This window comes from Dreissena polymorpha, chromosome 4, assembly GCF_020536995.1.
Source record: "Dreissena polymorpha isolate Duluth1 chromosome 4, UMN_Dpol_1.0, whole genome shotgun sequence".
Taxonomy (NCBI): domain Eukaryota; kingdom Metazoa; phylum Mollusca; class Bivalvia; order Myida; family Dreissenidae; genus Dreissena; species Dreissena polymorpha.
In genome coordinates, this window is record NC_068358.1 from 100,980,459 (window position 1) to 101,002,211 (window position 21,753).

The 21,753-nt window shown below is 36.7% G+C and overlaps 1 protein-coding gene across 3 annotated transcripts; it reads left to right on the top strand.

The window, feature by feature from the left end:
- Positions 1–3,378: 3,378 nt before the first annotated feature.
- LOC127877907 (uncharacterized) lies at positions 3,379–18,995 on the top strand. 3 transcript variants are annotated; one of them, XM_052424227.1, is made up of 4 exons: positions 3,379–3,516; positions 14,333–14,523; positions 14,919–15,080; positions 16,628–18,995. In XM_052424227.1, exons 2-4 carry the CDS (start codon positions 14,357–14,359, stop codon positions 17,970–17,972), a joined length of 1,674 nt encoding a protein of 557 aa, XP_052280187.1. In that variant the 5' UTR covers positions 3,379–3,516; positions 14,333–14,356; the 3' UTR covers positions 17,973–18,995. The 3 variants fall into 3 exon arrangements, with proteins under 3 accessions (XP_052280187.1, XP_052280186.1, XP_052280188.1); XM_052424226.1 differs by lacking the exon at positions 3,379–3,516 and adding an exon at positions 7,111–7,229; XM_052424228.1 differs by lacking the exon at positions 3,379–3,516 and adding an exon at positions 7,241–7,386.
- The last annotated feature ends 2,758 nt before the right edge of the window (positions 18,996–21,753 follow it).

Below are 21,753 nucleotides of genomic sequence, written 5' to 3' on the forward strand. Positions count from 1 at the left end.
TGTGCAGAAAATATATTAAACAAGAGCTGTGTTTGTGAAACACAATGCCACTGCTGCGCAGTTTTGAAGCCATATATTTTACCTTTGACCTTGAAGGATGACCTTGACCTTTCACCACTCAAAATGTGCAGCTCCATGACATACACATGCATGCCGAATATGGAGTTGCTATCTTACATATTGCAAAATTTGACCTTTGACCTTGACCTTGAAGGATGACCTTGACCTTTCACCAATCAATATGTGCAGCTCTATGAGATACGCATGCACGCCAATATTGAAAAAGTTATGGCCAATGTTAAAGTTTTCGGACAGACAGACAGACGCTTTATATTTGACATTTGACCTTGAAGGATGACCTTCACCTTCACACATCACAACTGAAAATGTGCAGCTCCATGAGATGCACATGTATGCAAAATATCAAGTTCCTATGTTCAATATTAAAAAAGTTATGGCCATTAAAGTTTTCGGACGGACGGACAGACTGACACACTGACTGACTGACTGACAGTTCAACTGATATAGGCCACCCTACCGGGGGCATAAAAAAGCAATGGCGATATTTTTCTCAGCCACATAATTGTTAATAGTTTGATATCACAAAATTAAAGTGAAAGTAGAACTGTCAAAAATGACAACCTGTCAACGTGTTGTTTTTGCTGGCACGAGAGGGCGATTACACTCAATGTGTTCACATTTTGACCATAAGCTTTGTCAATGACCTTTATAGTATGGGTAGCTTTGATATTATTTATTGCTATCATGTAACTGCATGATTGTGTATATATTTACAATACACATTTAGCATAAATAATGATATAAATATACTGATTGAGCTTATAATAATCTGAGAACTATATCCAGGTCAATTAAGGACTTAAAATACAATTTTGTGTCCTGATTTCATGAAGAAATGACCATGCATGTCCTAGATTTCAAATTCAAGGCCCTGGTGTGACACATTGGTAGCATTACCGTTAAACTGTTACCAGGCTTATGAATTTAGTTTTTATTGAACTATCTAAGGAAATCTAAATCAGGCACTGATTTTTCTTGTTTTAATACAGTCATAGATCAGTTGTGGCCTCTAAGTAATGACCAATTTTTCTTACTTGTCACACCCTTAAAACTTTCCACACGTCTATTATAGCAAATCTGGATTTAGGTGATCTTCAATGGTACATTTAAACTTTAGCTCTGTTACAAGAGTGCTGGTAAAGTCCAGTCACATATTTAAATCTAGGCCATGTCAAAATCAAAGTGTCAAAGACAAATGAAAGATGCGTTCATGAATTATTGTCCAGTTGTTTACTACTGCTGTAAGTTTTTATATAATATGACTGATGAACATCATGTGAGAGAAAATTCACATTATCATTGTATATCAGGTTTAGCAGCCTTTTAGATAACAAAGTATGCTAGTTTTCAATGTCGCTTCTGGGGATCAAACCCGTAGGTCTTTTAGGAAGATTCTAAAATTTTCGATCCCTCGAGAGCAACCAAACCAAAAATTAAGTCAAATATTGCTGACTCGGTTTTTTGAGTCGGTTCATGAGGGATAATGGAGCTCGATTGGTCATCGTCGGCTCTGGTACTACTTACATTTACCCCGGGTACTCTTAAGTATACTTACATGTACCCTGGGTACTCTAAGTATACTTACATGTACCCCAGGTACGGTTAATAAACGTAATTGTACTCGGTCCATATTAGACTGTACCCGAGTTGTATTCGCGCCGAAAATCCGATGTCGTAAAACGCGCAACCGATTATCTTAAACACACTTCTCTTCAAAAAACACTGCATCAACATGCTTTTTGAGTATGTGTTCCGATAATATAGAGGCCATTCTACAGAAAATTGACATAAATGTGCAGGGCTTAACACTCCGAGGCACGTCCGAACGACATTCACTGCCTGTACCTTTATCCGGGCTAGCCAATGGGAAGGAGGAAAGTAAGAGAATGTATGAGGAAATAAAAAAACAAGAAAATTTCTCCAGAAATGGCGTGAAGATTACAAATAGTTGTCTTAAATAGATGAATATTGAATTTAATTGCATTATATAGTAAGGCAAGCTAATAAGATGATTTAATCATAATTGCGCATCTCCAAGCACAAGAAAATACAAGTTGAATGATAAATATAAAGGTTTTTATAATACTTGGGTCAGGGCACATGAAAGATTGGTCAGGGCTAGTAGGTTCTGCATTTACTAGCCCGAATGGGCTAGTTGCAAAAAAGTTAGTGTTAAGCCCTGATGTGTATATATAATTATTACAAAAAATAGTCGACAACAACTGATTTAGGGTTAAATTTCCCGGGTACATTTTAGTATATTTACCGTACCCGGGATACATGTAAGTATACTTACGAGTACCCGGGGTACATGAAGGTAGTACCCGAGCTGACAATGAACAATCGAGCGATACTGGAAGGTGCAACATCTCTCACGTCCCCTAGCATCGCCTTTAGCAGTATTCAATTCTCAACAGGAAAGTGCTGGAGTCATTGATCCCGAGGGACAAGAAAACAGTTGATTAATGTTCGAAATAAATAATTTGATTAATGACAATTCTATTATTTGAGCCAGGTCACAGGAAAAGCGCAGTCAAATCAGTATCCAATTAAATTATTTGTTATTGTCAGAAAAACGCTTTTAAGCAAACAGCTTTAAAGCGACTGCAGGCTGATCTAGATCCAAACTGGCCACAATCGCTTAATGTTTCTTTTACTGTGACACAGTTCATTTAACTTTAAAATGATAAAAAGTACTAACACTAAGAAAGAGTACTAACCAGTAAAGAGTTTTAAATCAATGTTGAATCTCAGGACAGCTTGGTGATCTGCAAATCCCCGATGAAATGTTGATATCGGGTATCATAGTCATTCAATAAGTCGCAAAATGCTCGAATACAATTTATAAAGCACAATGTGACTTATATTGATAACTAAAAATACCAGTAATCAGTATGCCAGTTTTGCCGTGTCAAGCTGTTACGATCCAGAAAGTCCTTCATTCACATCGAGTATATATCCTTCGATTTCCAACTATTGTTGTCATAAGCGGAGATTTAGTGAATAAATAATTCATATATCCTAAATGACAGCTTCTAAATAGCGAAACAAGCCACTGTATGCAGTAAGAAAGTTTTGAATCGAGACTCTCATTAAGGCGGCCATTGTTGAATGTTGAAACACGAACGACAACTTTGCTAGGAGAATGTTATCAATGCTCCTACGCAGTGGCGTATGCAAAAGGGAAGTAACTGAAAAATCGAGTTATCTCAATCGGACTGGCTCGGTCTTTTACATAGGCCGCCATTGTGGATTTTTTTAGGGTGATTATCAAACCTTGGACGATGCTGTTCGCATCGTCAAAAAGTAGCCTCAAGTTAAAGGGGACATCACTCGTGATAACGCTAGAGAAGTTACCTACTTATTGGAAATACCTGTGCATTTCAAATCGAAAGTGCTCCGAAAATTAACCTTGGATGTTTAAAAAGAAGACAGGTAAAGACACATATCTATTACTTTTACAGAAATCTAGATTGTTTAAAAGGTTCATCGCGTGAAATATTATTCGCATTCAATGCACATGTAAATAATACATTTTTTATACAATAAAACGATTATAACGAATGATATTAATAATTATAAATAATATCATCATAATAAACGTTTCGTTTAAACAGTTAAAGCCGATTTTAAATATCGGCCTAGGTAGATGGAAGGAAATAAACCAATGTCTGGTCTTTTTTAATGCTATAATTATTAAATCGAAATACACATTAATTTTAGCTTGAAATCAAGCAAATATTAAATGGTGTAGTTGGACTGCTTTCATCCCTTCGGTGTAGTTATTGTCCTTTACATCTTGACATATGGGAAGGGGACAACGACAACGAACGAGCCATGGTATAGGGGAGATAACCATGTGTTATGGTTAGGTTAGGATTAGGGGTTGGGTAAGGGTAAAGGTTAGGGTTTAGGCTAACCCTAACCCAAACCCGACCCCTAACACTTACCATAACCCTCTAACCCCCATGCGCTTTACAATATTATGCCTTGCTCGTTGTCGTTGTATCTATACATGTATTTAAAATGAGTAAATTGGTAAACATATTTAATAAGATTTGGTTTTCAATATCTTATAATTGATTGGTTTACTTTGCATTATTTCTTAATGATATTCGTTTATTATGCACATTTTATTTGCTAGGACTACGCATATAATTATAACGATTTGCTTCTTATATGATTTGCCGTCGAAATTTCGTTTCAATTTCATGTGCTTGGGGTCCGCGTTCAGGTTCCGAAATCTGCGACCGCGATTCAAAAAAAAACTTATAATGTCTGTGTCCCTTCAGATATTGCTTTCTTATTTGGTACGCATGTGTTTCTGACCAAGACCTTTCCATGCTCATAGAAGTTTTGACCCCTGTGACCTTGACCTTGAACTTAGGGTCCGCGTTTAGATTTTGAAATCTATTATGCGGTTATCTCCTCTGTCTGTCCGTCCATCCGTCCGTCCTGGTCATTATTTCCTCATACACTATTAGCACTAGAACCTTGAAACTTACACACATGGTTGCTATGAGCATATGTGCGACAGTGCACTATTTGGAATTTTGATCTGACGCCTGGATCAAAAGTTATTTGGATTGGGGTGGAGCCGGGTCAGAGATTTTCACTCATTTTTTTAGGTTATTTTACATTAACTTCTTCATTCCTACACCGATTTACTTCAAATTGGTACTGAACATCTCTTATGACAATACGGTCAATCTCAACTATGCATGGCCCCACTACCAACCCTGCGGCGCCCCTGGGTCAAACATGCGGCGTGGGGATACGCGTCGGCCTCTGCCGCGCCATTTGTTGTTTATTTATTTGGACTCCAGCCATAACAAATGAAATATTCACGAATATTTAATGAGAAAAGAAAGAGCGTCACATGTTTTAACTGCCTTAAATGCGCCTGTATTTGTCGTGAGGTTGTGGCCGTTAGCTTTTGACTTTCAAATTGTATAAATCGGGATAACTTTTATCCAGCTATTAACTTTTGATTACGGTATCTTAAATGTTATGATATCTTTTTGTGGTTAGCGATTGTATAAACAATATACATATCCGAACAGGGGCACGTTTTGGTTAGTTGGATAATATTTAGCCAAGATATTTGGCAGTAGCCTGTAATCTATACCCGAATAAAGTTATCTTTTAGATTGGCTAAAGTTATCCAGATTTATACAATTGGCTTCTGATCGACAAATTAGGGGTTCAACAAACTAAAGCATAAGAAAGATATATTAATGGGTCGTGTTGTCGTTTTGTTGTCGCTTATGATTTATCTCACTGGCATTTTTAAAAATCGCCATCAAGCGGACAATCTGAAACGAAAGGTATTTTCATTTGACGTTTGTTGGTATATTTGTTGTTGTGGGGCCTTTATCTGGAAAATGCCTTATGGGAATAATTCCCATAACTGCCCTATAGTGTCACTTTAGAATTTGTTTTTCTATGACCTCAAAACGAACGTATTTAACGAGATATCGTAAAGCGTACTTTAAGTCAAATGCATATTATAGATCCTTTTGTAGTATCATAAGCTCTTATTGTTAGCAGATCTGACGCGTATCACTATCAATTTGAGGCATGAATATGCAATACATAAACATGCATAAAATGCCTACTATGTTATAACAAATTATTATATTTATCATTAAATTGTCAGTGTTGTTTTGACATTTATTGTGTTAATTAAAAATGTTCTGCTTTAAAAACATTATGCGCCATTATTGTTTATTACAGGTACTGCAGCTTGGTTTGGAAAAAAAAAACACTTAATATTTTATAAAAAGTTCAAGTAGCTGAAGTATTCTTTGAAATAACGTATTAATTAAATCGATTAATTATTATCACTGAAATTACATGTTTGTCATCAGTCCATATTTTCCATATGCATATAATATAGGATATAGTCTTTACCGTGGTATTTTCATTATAAGAAAAATTGCAATATTTAGAAGATCTAACGGTTTCCTCGTGGCCTTGTTTCGTGTAATAATACATACATTACTATATATAGTAACAAATTTGTACAGTTTTTCATGCCATTATCACGCGAAATAATGTCGATATTCCCATATTAACATTCCAAATAGATTGTTAATGTTTACTTTTGACGCAAATAGACTTGAAATCGACAAATTTACAATCTGTTTTAGGTGTTTGAGCAAAATTATATCATCAATATATTACACACGTACTCAATAAGCAAACAAAAATTCAAAAAAATATAGCAGTCAAATTACGTCATTGTCTTACCTATCAGTTTGTTCGATTAGGTAGTTCTTAAAAGAGTTGTAAGATGTGCTTTCGGGTACTGAAATAGATGTCTAGTAGCTACCACTGAACGATCTTTTATTTTACTTTTCAACTTAAGTTACGGCAGTTATTAAGATATTAAAGGGATCTTTTCACGTTTTGGTAAATTGACAAAATTGAAAAAAGTTGTTTCAGATTCGCACATTTTCGTTTTAGTCATGATATTTGTGAGGAGACAGAAATACTGAAATATTACTATGGTCTAATATAGCCATTATATGCATCTTTTGACGATTTAAAAACCTGAAAATTATAAAGCGTTGCAACGCGAAACGATTGAATAATTTGGAGAGTTCTGTTGTTGTCGTTTAATTTTGTGAAACTACGAAGATTGCTTATATAAAGTATAAAATACGTCAGTCGTACATACTTGACAGGATGGCCGAGCGGTCTAATTGGTTTTTACTCCAGGACTCCGGGGGTCACTGGTTCGAGCCCTGCTGCGGGCTACTTTTTGTTTCCTTTTTTTAAATTTTATTCTTAATTTTTTACTGGAGCTTTTTAGATCCAAATTATACATTTATCAATATAAAGCATTTAATGACAAACTTCAAAACATGCCAAAATCTGTGAAAAGGCCCTTTTAAGGGTCGGATGTGAATGGTACGAATTTGTTAGCCAGTTTTTTGTGCATAACGTGTCAGCCAATAGGGAACAGGGATCGGAGTCACGTGACAGATAAAGTCACCCGTTTACAATCAATAAAAGTAGCCTGAAGTCGAAGGTTACATCACTCGTGATAACGATATGGATGTTACCTTGTTATGGGAAAGGCCTGTGTATTTTAAATCGAAAGTGCTCCGAAAATTAAACTTTGATGTTTAAAAAGAAAACAGGTAAAGAGACATACTAGTATCTATCACTTTTACAGAAATCTAGATTGTGTAAAGATTCCATCGCATGGAATATTATTAACATTCAATGCTCATGGTGAAATAATAATGATTTTTAAAGAAAACGAATGATATAAAAAGGACCTTTTCACAGATTTTGGTATGTATTGAAGTTTGTCATTAAATGCTTTATATTCATAAACGTAAAGATTGGATCTAAAAAGCTCCGGTAAAAAACAAGAATATAATTAAAGAAAGAAAAACAAAGTAACCCTCAACTGGGCTCAAACCACTGACCCTTGGAGTAAAAGTCTATCGCTTAGACCACTCGGCCATCCGTACTCATACTATGACTGATGTATTTTATATAAGCAATCCTTGTAGTGTCGCAAAATATAACGACAACAACAGAACTTTCCAAAGTATTCAATCGTTTCGCGTTGGAACGTTTATAATTTTCAGGTTTTTAAATCGTCAAAAGATGCATGTAATGAATATTTTAGAGCATGGTGAATGTTCAGTATTACTCTTTCATCACAAATATACGGAATCCGGATAGTGCCATCTATAATCTCGCCCTTCTTTCATCAAGGGCGACACACGACACACGAAGCGATACACGATATTTTTCGCGACAGTCGCGGCGACGCACGATATTTTACGAGACAGTTGCGGCGACGCATGACATTTTGCGCGATACACGAAGCGACTCGGGAGAATGTACCACGAAACATCGTCCTTGTGTAGGTAGCCCAAAAGGCGATTTATCGTGTTAAATATATCGTGCGTCGCCGCAACTGTCGCGCAAAATATCGTGCGTCACCGACACTGTCGCGCACAATATCGTGCGTCGCCACGATTGTCGCGCAAAATATCATGTTTCGCTTCGTGTGTCGTCTTTCGCGTTCAAAGGGCGACGCACGAAACACGAAGCGACGCAAGATATTTTGCGCGATAGTTGCCCATAGTATCCGAATCTCGTGTATCGCGGTCTAATTTCAGACCGCGACACACGACGCACGAAGCGATACTCGATATTTTGTACGACAGTCGCGGCGACACGCGATAATTGTACTGTTAAGCATTTGCATAATGTCGTATATATATCTTTTAATATAATATTACTTTATAATAATATTTATGTCTGATCAGCAATTAAAATGTATATTATTGATATAGCAAGCTATTCGCTTCTTATACTTTAATCTGGTAATAAATAAAAATTGAATATTACATAAATATTTTTTAAACGTATATTTGATGATAAGAAAATCACTAGGAATAACGGTTTTGAATATAACACTGAGTTCCTTAGGTTAAGTTATTAGTTGTTCGATTCTACGGTTCAACGGGCATTACGTGATTTTTGTTTAAATCATATAAGACATGCGCACAAGTATGAGGACTTTATCTGAATATAATTATATAATAGTCATTTATATTATATCTGGAACCCTGTTAAGCACTATGAAACAAACGTTTTGCGTCCTTCAAAAGCGTTTTTGTAAGCCAATATAAATATTATAAAAATTGTTGTTTGCACTGTATGCAGGTTTATTTATGCCGATAATTTATTTGATAAAGCGTTATAAAAGTGTTTAAAAAGGAAAACAATACCAGCAACAAAATACCGTTTAATTAATTTCAATATACTGGGCATTAATGTTGCTCGTCAATAATCTGGATAATCTATAAATTTTTATTACACATGTACTGAAAAGAAATCTTCTGGTTTCATATTGATGTCTTACTTGAAGTTAAACGTTATCTACAAATCTGCAATCCTATTGGATGTGATACAGATTATAATGATATATTATCTTAAAATTGATAAAAAATTTACTCTATTGTTCAAATTTCTGAATAGTTTTAAACATATATCCTTGAAAATATACATCAAAATTATCATGAAAATTAATTAATTTGTACTCGGTTTACTAATGTTAGAATAATCTTTTATAAGTGTGTCGAGGGCAGCCATATTGATAATAAATGATTAAACATTATTGTAACACCGTTCAAAAAACGCGACAGTCGAAAGGCGATATTATTACAGCGATATTTGAACAGTACAAATATCGCGTGTTGCCGCGACTGTCGCGCAAAATATCGAGTATCGCTTCGTGTGTCTAATGTCGCGGTCTGAAATTAGACGGCGATACCGAAATTCGGATAGTATGAGTTATATTTGTACAATAATATTTTGCGCGACAGTCGTGGTGACGCACGATATATTTAATACGATATATCGCTTTTTGGGCTACCTACACAAGGGCGATACATTCTCGCGCGTCGCTTCGTGTATCGCGCAAAATATCGTGCGTCGCCGCGATTGTCGCGCAAAATATCGTGTATCGCTTCGTGTGTCGTGTGTCGCCCTTGATGAAAGAAGGGCGAGATTATAGATGGCACTATCCGGATTCCGTACAAATATCATAACCACAACTAGCATGTGCGAATCAGAAACATTTTTTTACATTTTGTCAATTTACCAAAACGTGAAAAGGTCCCTTTAATAAATAGAAATAATATAATCGTAAACAAAGTTTCGTTTTTACAGTAGAATGAGGGAAATAAACCGATGTTTGGCCTTTTTAAATACTATATTAGGTCGATGAGGTTGATAAGGTGATGTAAGTTAACATTAGAGTGATATTTAAGTTTTTTTTGCAGGGGATATAGAGCATTAATTGAGATTTTGAGTTTCTATTGAATGGAAGATTTGAAAATCAGATTTATGATAAGTTGATAGTAATCTTTAGGAACTCTTCATTGATTATGGTGTATAGTTCATTGTGGTTGTTAGTGTACCCGGTGTGTAATATCTAATAAGGTTTTAGATCAGTAATTCCGTGACGATGAGTGTTGTTTTAGTGATACATTCACACTGATTCCAAACGGGGTTTTGACTTCGGTTAATGTAGTTAAATTTAAAACTGATGTTCTCTAAGGGCATCTAATTAGAGCAAACTGCTTTGAAGTTGTTGCACGTGTAAGTGGCACTGGAGTTATATGTGGTAGTCAGAATGGCACATTCTTAGGCAAATTTAATCCCATGTCTCACTATTGCTGGTAGAGACCCGGTCCATCCCGGTTAGCTAACGCCGGTCGACCGGCGAGAAAGGGATAATTCGTAGAAATTTTTAAACGCGGTCACACTATTTCCCGGTGCCGCCCCGGTTGAAGCCGGTCAACAACCCGGCAGAGTCCCGATCAACCCCGGACTATCTACGGTTTATCCCGGTGAAGCCCCCGCAAACTCCCGGTTGTCGTCGGTAATGCCAAGGTGGAGCCCCGGTGAAAGCCGGCAGCGTCCCGGCAGACCCCTTGTATACCGTAACTCCACCGGCACTCACCGGGGCTATACCGGCATGAGACCCCGGCAGAGCTACGGCCGCGCCCCGGATTAACCCCGGTCGTCGCAGGTTATACCCAGGCGGAGCCCCTGTGAATGCCGGTTACGTCCCGGCAGAGCGCCGGTTTACCGATGTACCGTAGCTTTACCGGGACTTTGCCGGTATTCAACGGGCTCCACCGGGACAACACCGGGGACAACCGGGGCGTCGCCGTTGCTCTCCCGGGGTCTATATGGGCCCCGGTGGAGCTACGTCGCCGTTCCGGTTGTTCCCGGTGCCGTCCCGGTTGTTGCTGGTGCCGCGCCGGTCGTTGCCGGTCCTTCCCGATTCATCTCGGAGGTATTAAACATTTTAATACTTTCCCGGTTGTCCGGTTGTTCCCGGTCGTCTCCGGTTCATTCCGGGCGTCCACGGTTGAGCCCTGGTTCATCCCGGTAGAGCCCCGGTTCATCCCGGTAGATCCTGGACCGGGGCTCCACCGGCATCGTAGTGCGACTGGACCTTTAGCAAGTTGATCACCAGACATAACATAATACTTTAAATGAGGTAACACGGAGTTTATTTAACAAGTTTTCATCACAAAGCATTTTTACTGTTTACTATGATATAAATTCTCAAAAGAATCACAAAATGGCTTCAGATATTCCCCATTCGGATCATAAAAAGGCACCCCCATCCAAAATACCAGAAACAAAGGGGAGAGCTAAGGGGTATCAAAATGGACACAGAGATCAAAACTCTTGTTATTAATAATTTTAGCAGCATATTTATAATAGTAGTTTTCATAGGATTGAGTTCCCTAGAGAACATTTCAGTAATTAAGAGCCTATGACAGATTTCACATATAATAGGGGTTTTTAACATGAAGCAAGAATCGCTTGGAATTTCGAAGACAATTCAAAGTCGTACTAAACCAATCGGTAGTACCGTTCTGATGCAAGATACGTTGCATTAGAAAGAGATAGAGAAAATGGTTGCCTGTTGACCATGCGTTCAGGGGTTGGGCAGCGATAGATTTTTCTAGATCTTCACTATATCCCTACAAGATACACACAACTACTGGGTTATACAATAAATATTGGGCCAGAGGTACACGCAACTAGAGAGCGGGTCGTATCATGCAGATGTGTGTTGAGAACTAATACATTACAGTCTTTAACCATGTTCTTAGGAAATTGCGGTGAGGCAAACTTTTCTAGGGATGGAATCCCGGGTCTCAAAAACGTTTGCAAACGATCAGAATGTTCAGGATCTGGGCAAGTTTGAACTTAAGAAACATGTCAAATTAAGCCACCCGTTATGGCTTATTGCTATGATCAGTTAAGCAGTACAATTCTGCGCATTAAATTATGTAGTGAACCCAAAGACCTAAAGTCGCAAATTCTAACCCACTTTATAAGTGAATTGATTGCATCCCGTCGATCATCAGTCATGCACACACCATTTTCATTAAAATACTTGCAAGAAATGTTTGGTTACTTTTTTGGAAGAAAAAAATTCAAAAGCTGCCATCGAACCTCATACAAGGTGGCATTAACGGAAATTAGGCAAAGAACGAAAGTAATGGTAATCGTTATCAGATCCCTAGAAATATTATTCCACGTTAAAGCAACATACTTGCTCAGAACTCTAGACCGATGATAGAAACTACCACGGTAACTTTCGAGAAAATTCCTTTCGACACATGTCCATACAATTCACAGGAATAGTAAGTTTGAGACTACTAATCCAATGCAGGATGCACAAGGTACAATAGTTCTATTGGTCAGAATTAAAAAAAAATCTTCAACTGAACAATACAAAATAAAAATACTAAATTAAAGAAAAATAACATACCTGTTTTTTAAGATCTGATCATGGTAATATGGGTTATGCAACCTCTTATCATGCTAATCAATAAAAAAAATGCAGTTTCTGGCATGTTACTGAAGAATTCTGATCATTTGGGCCCGATCGAAGCCCCCATTCAAAGACATAACCTGTAGATAATGTACGGGAAGTGGTCATATACACGGCCGTTAATCACGGGCGCCACCTCTTTTTTGCGATGCATTAATGATGAGCAAATGTTACTTCCGAGGTGGATATAAGGACCGAATGTCTTGAAAATTCACGGAAAATTCTACAGGTTGCAAAAGTTTTATATGTTTGTATGTGATATAGAAACGTTGCCTTCAAAGAACAATTTGGGTTTTATTTACATGATTTTAAAACAGATTTGGTCTTTATTTGTTATGAAATTTTTAGATCTGTAATTGAAAATAGTAACATGTTGGGAGTTTCACCAGTTTGACAGTGAGGTTAAAATGAAAAAATACGCCTGTTGTAACAGAAAATTGACCCTGTGACCTAGTTTGTGATGCTAGCGACTGCGAGAATTCTGTGCCCTAAATACATCTTTTGGGTAACCAGCCATCGTGTAATTATGTTATTAAAATTGCAGTGATGTGACCGCGTTTATTTTTGGATATCTAACTGTTGAGGCCGACCCCAAGACGCTGATTCATATTATATACTCGTATTGATTTTTTAGATTATGTTCTTTTTCATTTTCTTGTAAAATATGGATTTGGTTTTGCACATGCATTCAGCTTTTGTATAAGATACACGTTGCAGAATTCTATGGCTCATTTCGCTTTAGTTCCTATTTATCAGACTAAATCCGTCATGAAGTTACATATGTTTACAGAACAATCTATGTGTACATATATTCACCACAGGGATACAACGGTGAAAGATCTGTCTTAGTAGCTCATCTTTTAAGGTAAACACTTTTAAGAGGTATCGTTTTGAGGTAAAAAGGTCACATTTTGATTAAACTGTTGGTCCTTATTGTATGTATACTTTCTTTTACATCATTCGACATAATCGATTTTGCAGCAGATTGTCGAAACCCGGCAAAGTCTGGGTTTTCGCAAAGAGACAAAGGGTCACACCTATTTTAAAAGATTTTATTAATATTCACGGTGGCGGTGTCCAAGCCGCTTAATTTACTGCAAAGTGTATGTGTTGTTCATGAATGTTAATATAAGAAGAAAAAGCATAATGTGGATTTAGTGTGGATTGGGGAATTATGCAAGCCTCAAACCAATTTGATAAAGGAATACACACACAAAACAACCATTGCATGTGTGGTCTGTGGGTTCCATACAAAGTGTATCTGTTTTTAGGTACAGCATATTATATAATATATATATATATATATATATATATATATATATATATATATATATATATATATATATATATATATATATATAAATGCATTGAGCATGTCAAGCAAGATATTATGTTGCTTAATAAAAACAAACTTGTTTAATTATTTCGTTTTGTGAATAGGTCATGTCAAGCGTCGTAATCAATAAATGTATGCTGCTAATTTTTTTACCCATTCCAAAGTCGCAGGGGTATAAATCATTCGAATATCGTTTGTTGCTTAGTTTTCAAAAACGGCGAACACGGAAGACGCAGGCGGAGTGGTTTGACACATCTATGGCATACCCGCAGGAGAATCATTGCATTCTGGCAATAAGGTGCAGTAATGCTCATGTCACGAACGCGATACGGAATGAATGGCGAACAGAACAGCAGATCTATATGATTCCACGAATTTAGTTTTCGGGGAGAATAAACATGTTTACAATATACTTTGTGACAAAGGTTCTTTCGCTGACTTAATTGAGAAACGGTCATGGCGTTCCGTGTTTGCCGTTCGAATGTGTTTTATGGTAATCAGTGATTTTCCTTCAGGTGTATCGTCTGTAGAATACATCTATGGACGTGTGGAACGATGACATGGAAGCTAAGCAACCGGTGGAGATCACGTGTCTAGCTTGTGGCCAGGAAGGGACGCCCACGAAGGCGACGAACTACTGCGTGGAGTGTGAAAGCCCATATTGTGAGACTTGCTTGAAAACGCACAGCCGCTTCCCTTCTATGAGGTGCGTGTACATCACAGGATTTCAAAATGTCTTACTTGGCTTATACATGTGCACAAAAATGTGTGAAAACAAATTATTGGTGACATTATATTATTGAATTATCAAAATAAGAAACCAACCAACTAGCTTTATGTACCCTATCAATCCAAAACGTATGCCAATCACACTGTTTTCTTTTGTATTGTTGGCACAACGTGTAGTTTTTGTTATTAATTGTAACCAGTCACTTCTATTTGAATTTCGGCAATACATTTCAATGCTAAGTTTTGAGAATTCAATAAAAACATTATTTTTGGTACATTAAAACGTGAGAAACCATACCTATTTTGACATAGATGTTAACGAAGACAATGTAATTTATATACGTCACGAACTCATTATGGTGTTTTTTTCAGAACACACACAGTTTTGAATGAGACTGATAGGAACAAGTGGAATGCGAAGATGTCGAATAAAATCACGTCCATGTGCTCAATACATACAGGAAAGCCAGTAGACATGTTCTGTAAAGACCATGACCAAGTGGCATGCAGTGCATGCATAGCTGTATATCACAGGTGGGAACGTCTTGCATATTAACACAAAAAACTTGTGAACAAATTTTACATGTAGCACTCACATGGTATTATATTGTGTTTATGCTATGCAAATGTTTATGACAAACGTGTTCTTATGATATGCTTGAAAGCATATACTCTTCCATTTTAATGATAAAGTAAAGCTAACAGGCAATATATTTCACAGGCGTGTGTAAGCGACTTGCTGCAAGACTAATGTATTGCATTTATAACATGTGTAATAATAATTAATATTAAATACAGGGAAATGTCTGGTCACATGACCTGATATGTTATGGCCGTCAACGCTGACAATCTATTCTCAAGGCACTCGATCGTCAAAGAAACAAAGCCCACATTTTGATTCGTATTTGCCTTATTTGCACCATAGCATAGCGTCGTCTTATACGTTAATTACGTCATTCTTCATGTTTCTTTATGGAAAGGACATTAATTGTCGCAAACAGCGCTGCGTGCAGTTTTATATTCATGCCAAGCTCATAATTTATTCGTATAACTAATGGAATGGTGAGACGGGAAGCTTTGACAATTATCTTTGACACAAAGTTGTTTAATTAACATGTAATTAAAAGTTTTTACACCAATTAGCGAGGCCGATAGGTCTTGCTTACAAATGAGAAGAGGTAATTACATGTTTTACCATAACTCGTTACAAATGCGACAGAAAAAAAACCTAGTTACATGGTCCGATTTTGGGCGGGCCGAATATGCCTTATAGTGGGCTAACATCTATATGATGAAATATCGCCGAGTTTCAGACAATCTCTGGAGGGTATTGATTAATCCCACCTTAAATCGGAGCTGTTCATCTTAGTAAAAATGCAATTTTAATATCAATAGTGCTTTTACTACGAGTTTGTGATCAGCGTTAAATTATCCGCCATTGTGTTTTCCATTTTGTTTTCCAAATCAGTGATATTGACAGTTCGAAAAAAAAAGCGAAGAAAACATATAAAAGAAATAAAATCACAGTTGCAACAGCAGGAGACCATCCATATCTTCGTCTAAAATTCCGTCATTTGAGGCAGTTGACCATCTTCCATACATGATGCTTAAGACCAACCATTGTAGGAAACAAACACCAATTAATTAAACTGCGATAAACGCATTGGAATGGTCTATGCTGCATAGCATTAAATAAAAACATGTTTGATAGCAGAGCAATATGCTAAAATATGTAATGTCTCACTTTATTGAGAAAACTTATTCATGTTATTAACCCGATAGCAAACCAATATCATATGTATACATCGAGTAAGCAAGGCCGATAGGTCATGTCGCGCCATCGGCGATTTGGCTCTGCCGAGCCGATATGACCGTCTGGACCTGCTTGGCCGATGAATAATCTCGAAATTCACCGGGCATGCATGTCATATTGACCTGACGTCGCAACATCGGCCCTTAAACATGTCTTCTTTTGTTATTTTATGCATTTTTGGGTTGTACTGTATAATGTTTGTATGCGCCTTCTTCAAACGTGCTTTATACTTATATAATATATTATTTGTAATGTTTTTACTATATAGATCCTGTTGCTCTGTGAAGTATGTCCCAAACATTTCAACTGGGACAAGAGAAGGCAAAGAATATCGTGATGTTATCCACTCCCTCAAATCATTTTTAGATTCATTAACGAAGTCTAAGTCATCCCGACATGCCGTTTTATGCCAAAAGCAACTCGACCATGAAGCAATGGTGAAACAAATTGACTACCACAAAGACTGTCTTCTACAGCACATTAATGTATTAGCAGAGAAATCCAAAGCGACTCTCCGTTTACAATTGTCCAAAACACAAAAAGACATTGGTCATGAAATCGGAAAGATTGAGTCACTTATTGCCGAACAAAGTGCTGTTCTCAAGAAACTTATTAATGATGCGAATGAAGCGCAACTTTTTATTGAAATGAAGAAAACAAAATTCAGACAGAAACACATCATTAGTTCTTCAGTTGATATTTTAAAGCCTCCAATTGTATCATTTAGTGTTTGCTTTGTTGATGCAAATTTGCTATCTTGTTCAGCCATTGCAAAAATTCAAACATCAAAGGTAGCGAAGACAGGTCTTGTGAATAAGATTAATGTGAAGATGCGAACAGATAGGTCTGTTCCAGATATAGTAGGCATACTTACGATGAACAGTGGTAACATTCTTGTTCTCGACAACAGCAACAAAAAACTGAAGCTTCTAGACTATATGTTCAACCTGACGCACGACCTTTTACTCACGGATTATGTAACTGGATTAACGGGTATTTCCGACACAAAAGTAGCTGTTTCCGTTAAGAATTTGAAGAAAATTCATATCATTGAAGTTTCACCGGTTCTTACCATCAAGGAGTCATTTTCAACTGAACAGGTTTGCCACGGTATTTGTTTTGATTCGCAAAATGACGACCTGTATGTTTGTTGTGGAGGAAACACTTTTAATGAAAATACACCCGGTAGAGTGACTGTGTTTAGTACTAAAGGAGTAATGAAAAGAGAAATGCCTATAAACCATGGTAAAACCTTATCATCTACCCCCGTGAATGTAACTTTTTCATATAAATCTAAATGTCTTTATGTATGTGACAAAGGATATGGTATCATTGCCCTGTCAGCTGACGGACGCACGCTTTGGGCGTTTACAGAGCTTGCTGAGCCATGGGGTTTATATTTGCTTCCAGACGAAGAGCTGCTTATTTGCGGCCCTTCATCAAAAAAGGTTTTGCGACTTATACATAACGGCAAACATGTAGAAATCATACAAACATATGACGATGTTATACACACGCCCAGTTCACTGTTTTATGACCAAAAATCATCACGCTTGTTTATAGGGCAATATGATAACAATATACTACAGTACCCCTTAACATTTGTGGATTGAATATATTTATATATTTTATTACTAGAGGACTTAGTTCGTGAAAAATTCTTGACCATTTATACATGTGACACAATTGAGATGTCGTGTTACCAATGCAATGTGTATTATGTTCTCCATCAAAGATTTCGTTGTCTTTCGGTTGTAATATTGCATTTTCGGCCATAGGAAATAATGGTCGGTTACGAAGATGTTTAAGTGCATCAAAATATTGCTTACGCTTGATAAACACCCGGATCTTCTCATAAATTGTTCAGCTATGATCCTTGAATAATCTTTAATACGCTTTTTTCGCAGTCAGCATTTTCATGCGTCCGATAAAAACGTGATTTAAATGTCCCAGATCGGAATAAGTTTCTAGAATCATGATGAAGAGAAATTATTTATGAGCGTTGTAGTTTTTCTTTACTAAACATGGCAAACCTCTTCCAATTAAATACTCCTCAATAAATCCTTCAATATTTATTAAGAGCATATTTAAAAAGTGCATTTTAAATATGTTTGTTACAGACATTTAAATTGATCATTATGAAATATTATGTATATAAAAATAATTTTCATCACTAATCAAGTTTTATTGCGATTTGAATGTAAATGTTATAGATACATTGAAATAGCAAAACCAAAAGCCATATACAAATAACAGTGTGCGTGTATGAAATACATATGAATATCGCTGCATTAATTAATGCATTATTTAATGCATATTTTTTGTAGCACAATGTTTGTAAAAATGTGTTAGTATGTCGACGGAATATATATGCATGCACAAAATATATTTGATTTTAGTATATGTATTGTACTATCTGCAATGTCTAAATATTTTAGACAATAATGATATTATATTAATTATATTGGCCTAACTTTCATTAACACCATTTTATGTTAACCTATATATTTGATTAACCAATATGCTTTATTCTGTGTTAAGTTTGTTTTAATGTCCTTTTGTCTAGCGGTAGTATGTACTTTTTCAGAATATCATGTAAGCGCTTATATAAAAGGACAAATACAACATGTAATGTATCTTTTTCAAGTTTCTTACTTTTTTAGCTTATCGTTATTCCACTAAACACATCTACGAATTTTATCAGTATACATATTGTCCACAGTCAGACTTCTTTTGCCAGTCAACTTAATGAAAGAGCAGTTTAGTCAGGCCAATATACACTTTGACCCCAAACAATTTCTACAAAACGTATTTTAAATGATCCTGGTAGGGTAGAAGTTCCTTTATAACATATCAAAAATTTGCCAAATTCGGACCTCCGGAAATTTCATTTTTTTCGCACAAACATATTAAGGATCACAGCTTTGTAACAATCAACACAAATTTGATGATAATGGTGTTTATACCCAGATTTTGTTGGGCAAAGAACACCTACGATAATCAGACATTGTGTAAGTGTAATATGCTTCACAGAAAATTAACATGGCGTTTAAAATGACCTTTGACACAATACGAGTCCATATGTTTTGTTTTAAATGGATGATTGTTATGATAAACTCCGTTGTCGGGGAGACTAGGAGCACTTAAATTAAATTGTAGGCATCACTAAGCAGTTGAATTTTAGGAAATCCGATTTATGACATTCAGCTGTCGAATATCGCTTGCTATATAATCACCATTGTCCATACTATTTGTCACAGAGCGTTGAATTGTCGTTCTCGTCCTTCTTGTTTCTAGAACCGACCTCTTGTGTATTGTTGCATTTTCGCCGTTTTCAGTTTTGCAAGGGTCACATAAAGCAGTGCACGGGAGCCCAAAGCGTCTGCAGTTGCATTAGGAGGATTTGAATACTACAAAATACTTTTAAATAGTTTTTCAGGTGCGGCATTGTCTTGTTCACGATTGGAATTAATTGGTCGTTGTCCTGTTTCCATCCCCATTCCGGTTTCATATTATTTGTCGTCCGAATCCAAACCATGATTTGATAGTATTCACGTTGGATGTTGAATAATGTTGCATGCGATGCTGTGGTAAGTTGCTCATGAGTGACGAATGGTTGGGCAGTAGCCACTTTCTTTGATAGAATCGTATGAAGCAGTGATTCTAAGGAATAATTTGACTGGCCACCAAACAGATTAACCATCAAGCATTCGGCAAGATAAATCATTTGATACTCGTTTGAAAGCAGGAATGAAATAGTACATGGTTTTATGATAGACTCATGGTTAACTAATGTCAGACTTTTTCCAATGCCAACAGTCATTGAAGTTGAATTACAGCCCGACTAAGCATTAACACAGAGCACACTTCGTCTCCTACAAATTATTTCAAAAGGTTAATATTATACACTTTGTGTTCCTTTAACTTTTTTTTTCATCAGGGCGATAGCAAATGGTCTTATTGTCCATACTGGAGTAATGCAGGTGTAAGATGAGCAAATCTGTATTCCCGCCCACCAAAGTGCAGGTTGTAATCTTTGCTTGCATTTTCTCAAAATCAGATGCATCTCTTTTGATGCGCGCCTCAGTTGAGTTTTTGTTTTGTCGACGTTTAGTATTTAGACCACCTGTGATATTTTACTCAATGACAAGATCACTGCTTAGCCCAGCACTGATTACCCCTAAGAAAAACATGAAAACCATCAACGAACTTCCGATAAACTTTCGTTTCCTCTAGGTTGCTCCTTTGCTGCAGATGGTAAATAGCAGATCTCAGTTAATTTATCAGCTGCATCACAGATGGAAAGACAACCAAACACTATTTATAAATGAATCAGTTAAAACCTAGAACGATCCGACTTAATCAACATCCTTGCCACGCTAACCAATAGCTAATAATTTAGGCACATTTATCTTGTCTAGGCAAGATCATGTTTCTTTTAATTTGTAGCCGTCTTGTTTTGTTTTTATCAAAATCTCAGCTCATGTTGCATATGCTTGCGTCGTACCATCCCCCCCCCCTTATGAAAAGGAATTAAACAACTCCTCTGAATAAATTAAAAGTATCTGAATATCGGAAATGTCCTTGATCATTTGGGCTACAAGCTGGCTGTGAAGGCACTTGTCAACAAGAAGATGGCCCCGCAAAGCCCTGTGGTCAGCTTTCCTGGTCATCATGTGCCCATCTACATTTTTCCAATAGAAAGTCCAAGGTATTTTTAGACCGGATACTTTCATGAAGGATCCTATCGCCCCAAGTTCCTACTATTTTTAGGCAACTACTTTGTGACGCATCCATTATGATTTTGGCAGCCTTCCAATACGAGATAAAACATAACAATGATGGAAAGGTTATTTTTCCTGGAAAGGTTTCAAACGAATTCGTATGTTGACGGATTGCACGATTTGTCCCCATATTACTTATTGATCATAGGCAAGAATTTGACTCACAACTGCATAGGGTGCTAGCTTCCCTGATGCAAGATTTGCATAATTCCCAGCCAATTCGGTGTTGTCTGCCTGAAGCAGACGGAGACCTCCAAAACCCCACATAATATCGATCCTCTTGTCATTACCTAGAAATCGCAGATCAAAACTATGGCGTTGACATGACAATAATCATGTTTGTGTAAACTTTTTTGGACTTCGGTCATTCATATTGTGTCGGTGTCCATTGTTGATGCCATGTTGGATTTCTATGTAAACAAATTAAACTTACACTGTATCTGATGATCTTATTGTGTTCTTTGCCCTCAGAAACATCGGTATAGACACAAAAGTCATCAAATTTTAGTGGATTGATACATAGGTTTTGGCGGCCATCTTGAAAAAAGTTTTTCTTAAGGTCCTATTTCGGTAAACTTTTGATATGATATGAAGAAACGTCTATTCTACC